The sequence below is a fragment of the Nannobrachium achirus genome, assembly GCF_963921795.1.
Source record: "Nannobrachium achirus genome assembly, chromosome: 14".
In the NCBI taxonomy this organism is placed as follows: Eukaryota; Metazoa; Chordata; class Actinopteri; order Myctophiformes; family Myctophidae; genus Nannobrachium; species Nannobrachium achirus.
Genome location: NC_137821.1, coordinates 35,870,369 through 35,886,915, shown reverse-complemented (window position 1 = coordinate 35,886,915; position 16,547 = coordinate 35,870,369). Strand labels below are relative to the sequence as shown.

The 16,547-nt window shown below is 43.1% G+C and overlaps 1 protein-coding gene across 3 annotated transcripts in view; it reads right to left on the bottom strand.

Annotated features, from left to right (window-relative positions):
• LOC308298216 (endophilin-A1-like) overlaps window positions 1–7,073 on the bottom strand; it is a gene marked incomplete at both ends in the record, with an annotated part of 52,890 nt that extends 45,817 nt beyond the window's left edge. For all 3 annotated transcript variants that reach the window (XM_080741775.1, XM_080741776.1, XM_080741777.1), the window contains one exon: window positions 7,029–7,073. In XM_080741775.1, coding sequence (XP_080597901.1) covers window positions 7,029–7,073 — 45 coding nt within the window. The remainder of the gene's footprint in view (window positions 1–7,028) is intronic.
• Window positions 7,074–16,547: the final 9,474 nt, after the last annotated feature.

Here is a 16,547-nt window from a genome sequence, read left to right as displayed (position 1 = left end):
CGCACCAATGAACTGCAGCAGTGGATGAGGTACAGTATCTAGCTTTTTATATCTGTGCTATTAGTGGCCAAGGAAAGGATTTCCCAGCATGCCTTGGGGCACATTTTTTATGTGCATTATTGTTCTGTTATTGTGTTATTGAGTTAGTGTTCACCATGGGAATGTGTTAGTGGATTTATTATGTGTTGTGAACAAATTTAGTTTATGTTTATTTGCTGTGTGTTTGCGTGCGGGTGTGTGTGTGTGTGCGACGGTGCGTGCGTGCGTGTGTGCGTGCGTGCGTGCGTGCGTGCGTGCGTGCGTGCGTGCGTGCGTGCGTGTGTGTGTGCGTGTGTGTGTGCGTGCGTGTATGTTTGTGTGGGTGTGTGTGCTTGTTGGGAAACACTTTGAGTCATAGGGCAATTTTCAAGGAGCCCCACATTCCCCTGTGTTCTGATTGAAATGAGTCGCTTCGGTGCTTTGCCTGCGGGTGTTACAAATAAAAGTGTTCCTACAAAAAGTTGTTGTCATGACTACTCCCTCCGATCAGAAATCCACCGCTCATGAATATATTCATATTGTCTTTCACGACAACTTCCTGTCGCTCTGTCATTTTCACCACCAGATTCAGGAGGGGTTCATCTGACACTATAGGAGCCATATTGTTTCATCGTTCTGATTTTATGGTGCAACAGCAATACGGTACACACAGTAACAAGATATACATGCGCTACTAGGGCTGGGAAATTAACCAAAAATATATCACAACCGGTTGTAATACTTGTATTTCTTTGAGTGTACAAATTAAACCAAATGGCCTAATGCACCAATCTGGGGGGCCTTGGAATTAAAATGTTTGAAAACCGTTGGTCTAAAGCAGTGGTTCTCAAAGTGGATTCCAGAGACTCTATAGGTTCCTTTAGGGGGGGTCTAAATTGACCCTTAAAAGTCTGTAACTCTGACAGTGTACAAACATTCTATCGAGACAAAGTAGTAGCTGGCTAGAAAAGCACAGAAAAGGGACAAGTGGGCGGTCCCTTTTCTTGACGATGGATAGCCAGATTGGTGTACAAATGGAACCAATTGGATCCAGTTAGGGTCCATATTTGGTTCCATTTGTACACTGTCAGAGTCAAGGGGAGACCTTGGAAAGTTTTAGAACCACTGGTCTAAAGCAGTGGTTCCATTGCGTTCTCAGCTGAGAGTCAAAAGAGAATGGGTTGATGTGTTGTTGGAAAATGAACAGGAAAATAATTGGATGAAAAAGTTGTCCGAGTCTGGCCCAGTGTCTGGGAAATAAATCACAGTGTTGTTTGGATGAAAGGCTGATGCAGCAGACAGATCTCTCTGTCAACATGGACACAACTCATTACATGTGAGACTTCACAGATTTAATAATAACCGCAGCTCACTCCCTCCCTCTCTCACTTTCACTTGATTACTCCCTCTCCCACTCTCTCTCTCTCTCTCTCTCTCTCTCTCTCTCTCTCTCCTTGCCCGCAACACTCCAGATTAAACAAATGTCTCAAGGTGCACGCGGCTCAGGCTCAATAATATCAACCATGCAAGTGAGAAACTAGCCAGCACACAATAAATGTCTAACTTCCTCAGGTGGACATTTATTCATCCCGCAGGGGCACTCACTTTGGACATCATCATCTGATATCCTCGGCAATTATCACTTCTTATCAGCCGATATTATCATTATTATTAGCCGTGTGGTGTGAGCAGTAGTGTCGGGTGGCTGGGAAACACAAGGTATTGATTTCAAATCCTACTCGGGATTCCCTTTTTTCATTTTTTTTCATTGACCACTAGAAGGTGCAATTGCATTACTTATGAAGCACAACGCTTATCATCCCAAATAATCGCTGATGACAGCCTACTGACTGACTCAGTTAGCACAGCATGGTCATAATACTGGCCCATTACAATCGGCTGATAATACATGATAATCTGCCATTGCATGGCATGATAACATCTGAAACGGGTGGCAGGGGAAATGTAGTCTCAGCTTCAGCCAGCTGATGGCTGTTACGAGATGAGTGTCAATTGCTCAGGGATACTTTGACACAGACTGGACGCGCCGAGGGTGGCAAACCGCTGACCTTTTGATCACCAGAAGGCCTTTCCAACCCACTATGAGCCACTGGCGCCGCCGTTTACATATAGATGAGTTTCAGATGACATGCTGTTAGCCAGAATGGCACAATGAACCACAGCCATGTTTGTTAACCTGCTCTCTCTCCAGACCTCTATAGGTTGAGGTATTGACCATTGGAAATACTCCAGTGAAGTAAAAAGAAATACTGCAGAATTGTTGGCATAGTAAAGGAAACAGCTGCACCAAACAAATGAATAATGAGTGTGTAAAATTATTATTACGGTATATGTTTTCCTTTGGAACAAAGGCGTGTGTTAGATTTTCATAGGTGTGTTCCAGAGCCAAGGGCATGCCGATGTGCAAGCATGAGAGACAGTATGGGGCTTTTAAGCCTTGACATCATTTTGTAGTCAGAACTCTAAGCAGATTTATTGTCAAATATCTGTCCCTCGCTATTTTAACAGATCCGAGACAAAAATAACGACTAAAGTATAATTCTACCACTGTCCTTTCAACAACAAAGAGAAGAAAAATGTGTAAATAGTAAAAATAGTAAAAAGATTCACGGGCGCTGGGGCCTTTTGGCCCCAAAGGTTCTCCTCTGCCTACAAAATGATGAGACTTAACAGCCCTATTGACCAGTGGTGGAAAAAGTACTCCCATATTTTACTTATGTAAAAGTATCAATACTGCAATATAGAACTACTCTGTTACAAGTAAAAGTACGGAATTCAAAATGTACTTGAGTAAAAGTATGAAAGTGTTGGCATCCAAATGTACTTAAAGCACCAAAAGGAAAAGTACTAAATGTTTGAAAATAGCAGATCTACAAGCTCACAACGCGTTGCATCGCAACGCGTTATGAGCTTGTAGATCGCTATTTTCAAATAGTCAAGGTATAAAATAGGGCTAAAGTGGTTTATGTATGTTTTATAATATTATAATGTATACCTGCATTGCAAAGTAACTAGTAGTAGTAACTAAATGTTCAAATAAATGTATTGGAGTAAAAGTACAATATTTGGATCCAAGATGTAGTGGAGTAGAAGTAAAAGCATTGTAAATTGGAAATACTCAAGTAAAGTACAAATACCAAAGTACAGTACTTAAGTAAATGTACTTTGTTACTTTCCACCACTGGTATTGACACACCCCGTTATGAATTGCATTAGCTTCAGTTGTGTTGCATACATCAATAACATCACTCTCTACTATAAGGTTTACCCTGCTGTAGTTTTTAACCTGAAGTGGAAAACAAACTAGGGTTCAGCCTCAGCTAGTTTCATGTCAAGTACAGTACTTGAATAAAACTTTCCACCACTGCACTGCCTAATATGCCCTATACTCAGTCTTGATGTGTTATCTGTAAGCTCAGAGTCAGAGTTGCCCCCCCACAACTTGTTGTTACTCTACAAAAGCAAGATTCAACCCATACTGTTCCAGAGGGTCCAGAAATGTATCGAAACGTTGATGTACCGTACTATATGTCAACAAATACAAATAATTCGAATAGCTTTCTCCAGCCTTACATTGTCCAATGGTGGTGAGCTCTTTTGAAAATATTATTATTATATTATTATATTTAATTTAAATGGATGTTTTATTTTTGTTCAATTAAACCAATTGCACCCGTAATATTTACAGTAGGCGACAGACCTGGTCAGAGAACTACGTATGAGGGCAGTGTAAAAACAAAAGTGTATAGCATATTCATTACTTGTTATTATATGCTATGAATCAAAGTTCAAATTAATCTTGATAATGAACCTTGCTTCCCCATGCTTTTACAACATAACTGACAATGTGCAACAAAAATCCATTTAAAACCAGCATCACTCACATCACACAAATCATTGGTCTTTCTTTCCACACCCAAATACTCTCAGGACGTCATTAAGGACAGAGCCATCACTCACCAAGCACTCACAATAGCAGATGACACTGATCACCCCCTCAATCATCACTCGGCTACACTGCCATCTGGATGCAGATACGGAACTTTCGGAAGTGGAAAAAACTTCACTTTAGCGAGCGTTTTGGTCCACTTTGCCATTGCAGCATAAAACCAACTGCCTCACTGACATGTATGTATATATATGTGTGCTTTATTGGAAGTATTTTGGAGATTCTATGTATTGTGTTTAAGGACTTTTAAGACATTTTTAATACCTTAAAAAAGTGCTATTTATGAGTTAATTCCATTAAGCGTCCCACGAAGCTTGGCCAATGTGACCCTGGGCATACAACACATTTCTTTTACGTTTTGTGCCAAAATGTAGGCCAGATGTAGGCCACACTTCAGAGCCCAGACAAAGCCAGATGTTGGAGCCAAACATAACTGGATCAAAAGCAATCAACAAACTATGCTATAAAAACTATGGGTCAAATTGTAAAATAATATAAGAAAGAGAGAAGGAAAAACAGACACAACACACACACACACACACACACACACACACACACACACACACACACACACACACACACACACACACACACACACACACACACACACACACACACACACACAGCTCACAATGCCCGATCAGCTATTTTCACAATATTTGCTTCCAAGTGCTTGTCAGGGTGAGGGGGGAGGGGGGGGGGTCCCCTGTTCAAATATAATTATTTTGGAGGCTCGCGGCCTGAAAAGCTTGAGAACCACTGCTGTTCCCTGTGTGTTTCTATGCTGAACAGGCTGTAAAAAACAAATCCCACTGGGACAATCAAGACAATAAAGGCTCATCTAATCTGGGTGGACCATGGGGAGAACACATTGTGTGTAGCACCAAAGCAGCCATTCTCAATGGTGTCCATTTCAAGGACCACCAGTTGGATTTACGCATTAGGCCACATACCCCCCCAGTTGATGCCATATTTGTTTAAAATGTTTGGAAAGAAGGGAGGGAGAGGGAGAGGGAGAGAGGCAGAGACAGTCTACCTTATTGTCTTATCATCATTTATTGTAGTATTCTATTCTATTCTATTCTATTCTATTCTACTACATTCTAGTAGTGCATTCCATTCTGTTCTGACCCATTCTATCTACTCTCCTCTATTTCTAATCGGGAATGATGCCAGAACAGAAACCATAAAAAGGTTTTATGGTACATCGTAAACTCTCTCTCTCTCTCTCTCTCTCTCTCTCTCTCTCTCTCTCTCTCTCTCTCTCTCTCTCTCTCTGGCATCCCCAATCTCACTGAACAGAGAATGGAGGGATGCCGGGGAGAGAGAGAGAGAGAGAGAGAGAGAGAGAGAGAGAGAGAGAGAGGGAGAGGGACAGAGGGGAGGGGGTGCAGCAGTGTGTGGATGGATGCTGGAGGAAATCCCAGTTGCGTGTGAAGGCTTCCCCCCCCCCCTCTCTCCCCTCTCTCTCCTCCGACAGAGGACCGCTGTCCACACCTCACCACACATAATAGCCTACTGTACACATCTGCTATAGGCTACACAAGTCACACAGTGACATTTTACCATTCATTCAGCAAAAAGTCACCTATTTCACAATTCATGATTAATTCAAGGCAGAATCACCAATTCCACCATCAATTCGAAACAATCAATAACGTCACTATTATGCATCAATTCAACGCAAATCACCAATTTCGCCATCAGATTAACACAAATCACCTCAAGTTGAATTGAGTGAAATGGGCGATTTGTGTTTCACTTCACTTCACAATTCAATGCAAATCATCCATAATTTATAGGCTATGCGTTTCTACCTACAGCACATCCGCTTTTTTCTCTGCCTCGAAAAACATAGGTAGGTAGCAGGGTTGTCAACATTGGACTGTCAGAATCCAGGAGATTTATTTTTGGGGGGTGCGCGGAACTCCCCAACCGGGGTCTGGGGGGTCCTCTCCCCAAAACGTATTAATAGATATATTTTCCTGTGTTCTGTTGAATTTTGTGCATGTTTGATACATATATCAGGCTTACTTTACTAGCATGTGTGTACAATTTCAGCCTTAGAAATGCCAAATGTTGGTGTACAGATTTGATGACTGAAGCAAAAGGACATCTTTAATAATGATTTCTCATCTTTAAGTCATTACTTAATATCTGTATGATCTTTCTTGCATGCATTGCCCCCACCCCTAAAGCGGGGGGTCTGGGGGTCCTCCCCCAGAAAAAATGTAACATAGTAGATGTCATTTCCTGTGTTCTGGTGAATTTTGGGAGTTTGATACAAAATCCAGGAGAAATCCAGGAGATTTGCCAATCCAGGAGACTCCCAGGAGAGGGGTTCAAAATCCAGGAGACTCCTGGGAAATCCAGGAGAGTTGACAAGCCTGGGTAGGTAGGCCTAGTAGATACACAAACAGATGTCTGATGTAGGGTACACGTCAGCAACCACTGCTTTGATGCTATAAACGTGATGAATCAAATTGAAACCTAAGCAGATCGGGTCGTCGACGTCAAAGGTGAAAGTCGGTTACATAATGCTGGGGATAATAGGCCCATGCAATATAGCATAATGTACAGTAATGTGTAGAGTGGAGGTATGGCTTGGCTCTGTGTCCTCTCTCGGCTGGTTGCATAATATCATCCCTGCATGCATGGTGCTGCTGATGGAAAGAGGATATAGCAGGACCCTAGTCTAGGCGGGAGGACACAATATGTCCGATACACTGAATTATGTTCGCATCTTGGGATGTAAACATGATGTATCAAATATAAAACACATCAATATATCCGTTTCCAGGCCGTGATGTTAGCCCACTTGGAAAAACACGAGAAAACACACTCATAGACACATTCACACGCGCGCGCTTCACCCAAACGGTGTTCCGCAACATTCAGCAGCATACGTTAATAAGAGATATATGCGGCTTTATTTATCACCAGCAGACGAATATACCAACATCAGCCAAGTGCATTATTGATGCATTTTTCACCGTTTACATAGGAGATATAAAACAAATAACAGCCAGTCTCATCTTACCTGGGTAGCTTTGTGGAACTGCTTTTTCAACCCCGCGACAGACATCTCTGCGTTTGTTTTATTTTGTTGTTTTTACACCAATAAACTTCACCTAGACTATCACTGCACCTAAATTAATTAATGAATTAATAACAATAATCGCGATTGCAACACTGACTGGCCTTTTGATAAACGTATGCAGCACCGTCAGTTTTTTCCCTCTCTCTCTTTCTCCCTGCGGTTTGTTTCAGAGTCAGACTCGGTGGTGTAGCCTATGTGTCGTGAGTGTGGTCGGGTTGTGGATGGAATTATGGATGCAGCGGATAGGCTGCCTGCCTGCCTGCCTGGGGATCTATTTTCAGAGAGGGAGGGTGTGTGTGTGTGTGTGTGTGGGGGGGGGGGGGGGGGGGGGGGGGGTTTGGCGGGGGTGGTCAGTGCTGGAACGTTGCCACGTTTCCTGTGACGTAACAGCCCCCCCCCCCCCTCCTTTTTTTTTTTTTTCTGCCCACTCTCGCAGCGCGAGCGCGACGCGTGACGCGTCCACGGCTCGCGCGTGGTGCTGCAACGTCGGTCCCGTGATGACTGCACGAGATGCCCTGAACGTGATGAAATCTATCTAATATCCATCTATCCGTATAGGCCTACATTCATATTATTAAATAGATAGATAGATAGATAGATCGATAGATCGATAGATAGATAGATAGATAGATAGATAGATAGATAGATAGATAGATAGATAGATAGAAAGATAGATAGATAGATAGATACATAGATAGATAGATAGATAGATAGATAGATAGATAGATAGATAGATAGATAGATAGATAGCGTGTGGATGAGTGGATTGGGTTGCAGGACCATGGACAGCGGCTGACAGTCGGTCATTGGCTCCCCCGTGCGGTAAGATTAATTTACTACAGGAGTAGGCCGGGGTAAGAGAGAGAGGGAGAGTTTAGGTTTCAGGACCATGGACAGCGTATAACAGGCTCGCGGCTGACATTCTGTCACTGGCTCCCCCATGTGGTAAAGTGCATTTATTTGCTCAGACGTGCATGGTGGACGGTGGTTCGCAACCCCCAGTTTTATCCTCACAACATAATCAGAATGGGGTAGTGTGTATGTATGTATGTGCATCTGCAACTCCACGTTCAGCAGTTGTTCAATTGTCTAAAAAACATAATACAAAAATCAATATCCCTTGCTGACCATCAACTTTTCCACCTTCAAATGTGTCTCTACTTTTCATAATCACAGAAAGTTTAATATTTTTTACCAAATTTTGGCCTGTAGGCGGCGCAGGGCCAGGCTGGGCCACCAAACAGTATAGGCAGTGCAGGGCCACACTGGGCCACCACACAGTAGGAGGGCCAGGCTGGGCCACCAAACAGTATAGGCAGTGCAGGGCCACACTGGGCCACCACACAGTAGGGGCACACACACACACACACACACACACACACACACACACACACACACACACACACACAGATCTATCTAGAACACAGAACATGTACAGTGTAATACAGTAATGTAGAGTAGTGTACAGTAATGTACAGTACAGTACAGTAAGGTACAGTAATGTTGGGTCCCAATTTTTTAATTTTAATTTTTTTTTCTCAATTTTTTTTTCTCCAAAATCTTTTTTTCTCAAATTTTTTTTTTCTCAAAAAATTTTTTTTCTCAAATTTTTTTTTTCTCAAAATCTTTTTTTCTCAAAAAGTTTCTCAAAAATTTATTTTTTCTCAAGAAAATGTTTTCTCAAAAAAAACATATTTGGCCATTACACACACCACACTGCCGCAACATGGCGGTGAGGGCCGCGCAGCGGCCTGAACTCTAGACTTTTGCGGGCCGAAGGGCCGCAAACTTCTAGTATGCATTAGTACACGGAGCCCCATAACTCTGGGTGTGTACAAATGTAACAAAATGGACCTTCATGAGTTAATTTGTTTCCTAATTATCTATCCATTTAGATGTGGGCAGGAGGGACAGATGGAGAGGTGGTGGTGGGGGGAGGAGGTCAATAGGGACAGGACAGGAGGGACAGATGTCCTGTTAGCTGTTGTGTGCAGGAAGGGGTGAGACTTATCCTGGTAGAGGTGGGGATGCCATGCCATTTATTTAATCATTTTTATGTAGCCTAGTAAGACTACTATAGTAGGTTTTTTTTAATGCATGTTGAAAAAACTATTAAAAGGGCTATTTATCCATTTATTCGTTTACACCAGATTTAGCTACTAGCTATTTGTATATTTTGGTAAGTACTGCTAGTCTAATGCAGGAATGCATGCCCCTATGGTTATGCAACACCTGTTATGTGTATATGTTTGTATCCCTTTTAACAACAATCCTGTATAATTTGCAAAAAAACGCATATACACAGCGTACCCAAAGTAAATTGATTGTTATTTTTAAACCATTTGGAGTAATGCATTGGGCATGGTCTCATTTTGAAGGAAAAATTTTGAAGTTTTCCCCAGAAATAAATAATCACTCTGTGTGCAACTGACATTGAGTAATGCAAGTTTTAACTTACTGGAATAGCAGGTTTTTATTCCTCGCCTAAATATTTTCAATAAATAGATGCCTGCATAACACTGTTATTATCATATCGGAGCTGAAAAACACAATGTGGCCACATTTTGAAACCTTACCTAGCCCAATTTCAAAGGACATGATAAAACTACACAATATGAATATTTTACACATGTTTTACTAAGTGTATATGTCTATGCGTTTTCATTTGGAGACATTTGCATATATTATATAAAAAGGTAAAAAAAAAGGACTAATAGACTGATTTTTTTAAATTTAATCATTTCTATTTATTTATTATTATTATTATTTAATGTATTTATTTGACTGCTTGTTATAACACTCTTGCTCTGACATTCAGCGCACTGCTGCGTAAAGTTGCATTTGACGCATGTGCCCTGTTGCTGTTGCGCACAGGGGTTTTGGGTAATGTAGACGACTTTCCCAAAACAAACTAGACACAATTTCTAGAGAATTTGATTGGCTATAAGATGTGCCAGCCATCAGAAAAACCTGCTGCCATTGGCTGAATATATGGCCCCAGAAACAGGGGCATGCACCGCCTCTGAGCACAGACTGGTTGCTATTGGGGGACTGGGAGGTGACTGGGACAGGACTAGAAGCTCCAATTGAGTGAAATGAAGTGTCAATCATCGTGTCATTGCTTGGAGGCCATTTTGAATGTAGGTACTCAATTGTAATACTAAAAACCTGAACTGGAGTTAGAAGCAAAAAACATGAAGGACTGTCTTCGTCTGACATCACGCTTGTATCCGTGGGGAGCGTGTCGCTGTTACTACATCTAATTTTTTCGACACCGACTCTAACCCTCACCCTAACCTTAACCTCTGTGGAGTGAGTCGCTAACCCTCCGGTCGAAATGATGGGCGTTCGCAAAACCGTATCCGTGACTATAGTTGTACAGTGGTTTCTTTTTTTTTTTTTCACAAAATTTTTATTGCTTTTTCCACACAAACAAATAAACAAACCATGGCATCCATCATCTCTTCACATTAATCATCATCATAATGTTCATATACAGGATTTACTTTTGTCCTCTTTTTTTTTCTCTGTCCTTTTCACAAGTCCATCTTCATTATCATTAAAACATTTCCATCATCTTGTGTCCGTCGTTATACCTTTTGTCCTTATACTGGTGAGTTAATCACATTTACATTCAGTGACATTATACACATCTTATTAATCATCCTTTGTTCAAATAATTCCCATAATATTAACCATCAGTTATTCCCTTAACTCCCCTCATCTGTTCTACCTGTCTATGTCCAATATAATGTTAGCATCCAAATGTCATGCCATACAACAAAAAAACACAAATATTCACGCACTCACAAATAACCTAGACTACTCACACATACACAAGCACACACTCGGGACTTCCACCTAGGGGCGACTACCCCCTACCCTCTCCAACTAAACTGAGGGGCTTGTCCCCATCATGGATAGGGCCCCCTCTCTAGACCTGAAAATATTCCCTACTCTTGGGTCCTTCCAGCGTCTAGCCAACTACACAGAATAGTAAAAAAGCATAACAAAAACTACATAATCCCCCTAAACTAAACATCCCCTCGTCGGTCCCGTCTGTCATTCAATTATAATTCGATTACAACTCTAGATTCCCCTTGTCCTCTCTTTCCCATAGCGTGCGGTGCCCGCACTCACTTTTTTTATCTGTTTTTGTCTCTTTCTTTCACTCTTTTCACCGTTCCACTTTTCTCTCCCGTCTTCTTCCTCAAAACTCGCTGCCATCTCTCTACCTCCTCCTTCCTCCGTCTATCTCTCTCGTCCATCACCGCCTCGCCTGTCGTCTCCGATCCCGTCTCCAGCGACACCTCCACGTCCCCCGCCGCCGGGTCTGCATCCCGTGTCTGTGTTGGTGGTGGTGTCCTCTGCTTGTAGCCTCTCGCGCGGATGTCTCGTTCTGCTTCTGCCGCGGTCTCATACGTCTTCACTCCGTCATCCCAGTGAACCCTCAGCTTCGTGTACGGCGACTGGAACGAGATCTTTTCTTGTTTCAGGATTTTCTTCAATGAGACATATTCTTTTCTTATCTTCACAACTTCTGGTGGGTATTCATTATCAAAGCCAAGGCGTTTGCCCGCCACCTTTATTTCCTTTGCCCACAGCTTCCTAAGCACCATCTGCTTGGTGTCAAACTTATGAAAGTTTATCAAAATAGAACGGGGGGGCGCCGAGGTATCCTGTGGCTTTCGAGTCGGTGCACGGTATGCTCTTTCAATCTGGAGCTCCGTCTTCTCCGGTAGTTCGAGCTCAGCCCTTAGCATTTGTTCCATGTAGTCCACCATATTCGTCCCCTCTTCTACTGTTTCTGGGCAGTTAAAGACTCGAATATTATTGCGCATTTGTCTCGATTGAAGGTCCAGTAGCCTTTCCTGCAGCTTTCTCGCCCGTTCCTCCAAGTTCACCACCACTTCTCCCTTCTCGACTCGCCATTCCTCCGTCTCTGTCGCTCGGCGTTGTACCTCCATTATCTCCACTCTCTGCGCCTCCATTTCTCCACTTATTTTCTGCTTCTGTGTGTCCATTTCTTGGCGTAGAGCACTCGTTTCGTCCTGAATTTCTTTCCTGATCTCATTCTTCAAAGTCGCCATTTCTTGTCTGACTTCTTGTTTGAAATCTTCCATGTTCTTCTTTATGTCGGCGAGGCTTCTAATTACCTCCTTTAGCTGATCCTCCATCGCCATTTTTGTTTCTTCTCGTCGCACACTTTAGAGTCTTTTATACTTATTAATAGCACCGCTATGTGTCTCTTAATGAATCTAGAGTTGTCCTTGTCTCTCCCTCACACTTTCTCTTCAACTTTTTTTTATCCTAAATGCACTTTAGTGAGGTTTATATTCCCGACTTTCAGGGAGCTCGTTTTCAACCTACTACCTACTCCGCCATCTTCCCGGAAGCCTCTGTACAGTGGTTTCTTGATAGAAAATGTGGTTTGGACTTTGTACAATCAATGGATTTTATCATGTTTGACCTTCCTCTACACAAGAACATCATTGTTGTGGAAATATATGATGTTGTTGGAGTACAATCCAACTTTAAACGTGAGTAGCAGCAGCTTTATGAATATTTGTTTGTTTGTTTATGTTGGACTTGTGCGTTGTTTGCGGCGTGAGTTTATGGTGGAATGGTTTGCGGATTCGGAATCACAAGACTCTTAGCTTTAAAATGGTATACAGCTTGGCAGTGCAAGTAACACAGAGGCTTGTGTACACGTGATTGTTTGTCAAAATACGGCCGTCGGGCCCGCCGGCGGGCCCACACCTGTTAACAGCCCATATATGGTGATCTCTGTATCTGCGAGCCCCTTTTATGCATAAACATGGATATTTCTGTCTGTCCTTGTCCCTTTTATGCCCATATATGGAGATCCCTCATGTCATTTGTATATATGCCCATATATGGGCAACAGTTTGTGTTATGATGTCAGATGAGGGCTTGGTAAGCCTATATAAGGAGTTGCAGGATCAGAACATTATTAACTTCTAGCAGGAACAGAGAAAGTGAACAAGAGTTGTCAAAGAAAAAACAAGTCAGAGAGACAGATCACCGCCTGGCCAGAGCAGCTTTCTCTCACCATGGACGCAGGAGAGAAGGACACCGAAGAGGACACGCTCCATGCAACCTTCAAGAGGTTGAGGGTAGACGTCGAGAGCCTGCCTGCCACTGTGTCCGAGGGCATGGCATCCAGAGTGGTACTGCGGGCGTGCCCTGGCACCATCAGAGCCAAGCCTTCTTCTGGCGAAATCACGTCTATGTTGAAGGTTTCTGCAGGGCATGAGTCGGATATTGTGGTCTGTTCATCACAAGGGATCCCTACAGTTATCACCCAGGACATTGGGGTCCGTGGCCCGAGGAAAGGTGCCTGTGACGTCGAAGCGTCCAGAGCGGTAGCATTGATGCCTCAGAGACCCGTGGCCACAGAGGTCTCTGACACCCAGGTCTACTCCTTCGCAGAGCTTCGCGACGTTATCTTAGAGTGCGAGAAAAGCTTGCCGGCGGCCTCCATGGAACGCAAGCAAGCGGGCCCCACTTCCCCCCAGGCGACTGACGGTACCAATGCCACAACAGCGACGCCAACGCTCTTGTTGTCAGTCTCGCCCCGGTCTTGCTCTGAGCAGGCACGGGCCCATGTCGATGACATCACGATAGAGGACCTTTCAGGCTACATGGAGCATTACCTCTACATCCCCAAGAAGATGTCACACATGGCTGAGATGATGTATACCTAAAACAATTAAGGCCTGTCTATAGTCTCTCTCTCTGTCTATAGTCTCTCCGAAAACGAACTTTTTGCCAGAGAGTTGCGACTTTCCGACGAGCATCTTTCCGAACTCTAATTCGGTGTAATGCTTTTCAGAAGTCGCGAGTGGCCTCATTTTTTGTTGAACCTTGACCTTTCCTTTGGACAGGCCTAACTTTTCATACATGAATTGTCAGACATAAGGCCTGTCCATAGTCTCTCCGAAAGCGAACTTTTCGTCGGAAAGGTCCGGTTCGACCACAAAATGATGTCACTCGCGACTTCTGCATTACACCGAATTTGAGTTTGTATATCTGCACATTGGAAAGTCGCAACTCTCTGAAGAAAGGTTTGGTTGGAGACTATGGCGACATGGCCCACAGTATGTTTGACAATTTGCCTCTCCAGACTCCTCCTCACCTTCTACCATCTTCAGCTTATACATATTTCTTTTGCCAGACCACACATTTTAAGAATTTTATTTGGATAGTTTTGTTTAGACAGTTATTGGGGTTATTATTGTTTACTAGTTAGTTTGAAGCGTTATACATTGTTCTCTGCACTCTACTGTACATAATGTGACTAAACCTTGTTTGTTGCCTCGGGTGCATGCTAGCCCTGTTTGGAACCTCACCCTCCACCATTAGCTCTAAGATGTGGTCCTGCAAAGCCCTATGCGGGCAGTATTTCATCCAGATGCAGTGAAGATCACCTTTTTTGCAACATAGTGATCGATGCTCTCTTCACAAAGGTATTTCAATAAGTGTCCCGCGAAGCTTGGCCAATGAACAGGGCGGGACGGACATGCAGACAAAGCAAGATGTATAGGAGAGGTTAGCACCGTTCAAATGTGAAGCTAGTCCCAGAGATGTTTGAGGTTTCGTCGGAAGTTTTTTTTTTTACAACGGTGTTGAAAAAAATAGAAAATAAACATTTAAATTGCTTATTTAGTCAGCCTGCCCTGTGCCATGTTTTCTCATTCAACACAGAAGTCCCCAACGGCAGGTGCCGGTAGTGCTCCTGATTTGGCTACAATGGGAAAACATGGCACAGATTGAATAAGCAATTTAAGCGGTTGTTTCACCCCGTCCTAACATTTTTACTTTCCGGCGAAACCTCAAACATCTGCGGGTGTCTTGGACTACCTTTTCTTTTGGATACGATGTTGCGAAAAACGTGATTTTCATGCATTTGGATGGACCTATACCTCTCCCGGTGTAGGGCTTTGTGGGACCTCATCCTGTCCTGTAGCTTATAGCGGAAGGTGAGATTCCAAACGGGGCTAGGGTGCATGCTTACTCTGATGTGATCTCGCACTTGATTGTTGCTCTGCAAGAGTGTCTGCTAAATGCCCACATTGTAATTGTAAGCCTGGGATCTACTGTGCATGGAAACCACAAGTTATAGACTCTGCTTTGTGTACATAATCAGCAGTGTGTCTGTCACGGTCGTCACAGTTCAGTGGAACTGGTCTGTCCGGTCCAGGGCTCCTCAGAGTAAGCTGTTGAACTGAGATCTTGTTTCAGTGTAGCAGTGCCAGATATGACCAACCCGTGGGCCCCCAAATAATTGGCAAAACACACAGATGTTTACGATAATATAACAGTAATATAAAACATAATAAGCCTCCCTAAGAAAGAACTTTGAAAATGTGTGATAGGCTACATTTCTGGGCAGGGTACTCAACTTAACTTTATTAGCAAAAACTTGTTAAAGGTTAGAAATCTGTGCTATTTATAAGTTAATTTCATCAAGTGTCATGCGAAGCTTGGCCAATGTGACCATGGGCGCCGCGTAAAACAAACTTTGAGAGCTTCGCGCCAAGATGTAGGCCAGGCCAGATGTAGGCCATGCTTCAGAGCCCCGACAAAGCCACATGTTGGAGCTTAGCACAAAAAAGAAATGGTTTATGGCTTTAAACGTGGTGAGGGTGGGGGCAGCTCTGATGTGAGCTGATGTGATACAGATAAAAATAGGAACCTATAAGCATACTATGTTAGTTAGTTCAGCTGGAACACTATTGATCGATCATTAAACATGCTGTTTATGTTCAAGTGGGCTCTCATCCAGGAAATTGCCAAAGCAGAAGTGTACACAATACAATACAATCAGAACAAAATATGTACAGGTGAAAACAGTTTTCATGCATCACGGTTACGTGCAGGCAGAGCAGGGATATATACAATGGTTTTTAAGGTGGTTGGGTTCCATTTGATATCCTTCTCTTATCACAGCAGCTCACGAATCTTGCTGCTGTGTTTGCACATTGTTTTACTTCACCCAGCAGGTATGGGAGTTTTTCATCATTCGTCATATTTTCAAACTCTCCGTGGGAAGTATGTGTCTCTGATGTCTTGGTACAGCGGACAGGTGGTTAGAAAGTGTAGCTCAGTTTCCACTTCATTTTGTGTGCAGTGGGTGCAAAGTCTGTTTTCTCTAGGGAGCCAGGTATGCCTGTTACGTCCTTTCTCGATTGCAAGACTGTGCTCACTGAGTCTGTACCTAGTCAGGATTTTTCTTTGTTTTGGATCGGCCACCTTGCTCAGGTATTCTGCCATGGTGTATTCTCTGTTTATGGCCAAATAGCATTCTAGTTTGCTCTGCTTTTGGGTTGCTTCTCTCCAATGTGTCAGGTAGCTTTCTTTCTGCTGTTTTATAATTTGGTTTAGTCCAGTGAATTGTCTGTCTGGTGGCTCTGTACACAAACTCTGTTTGTGTAC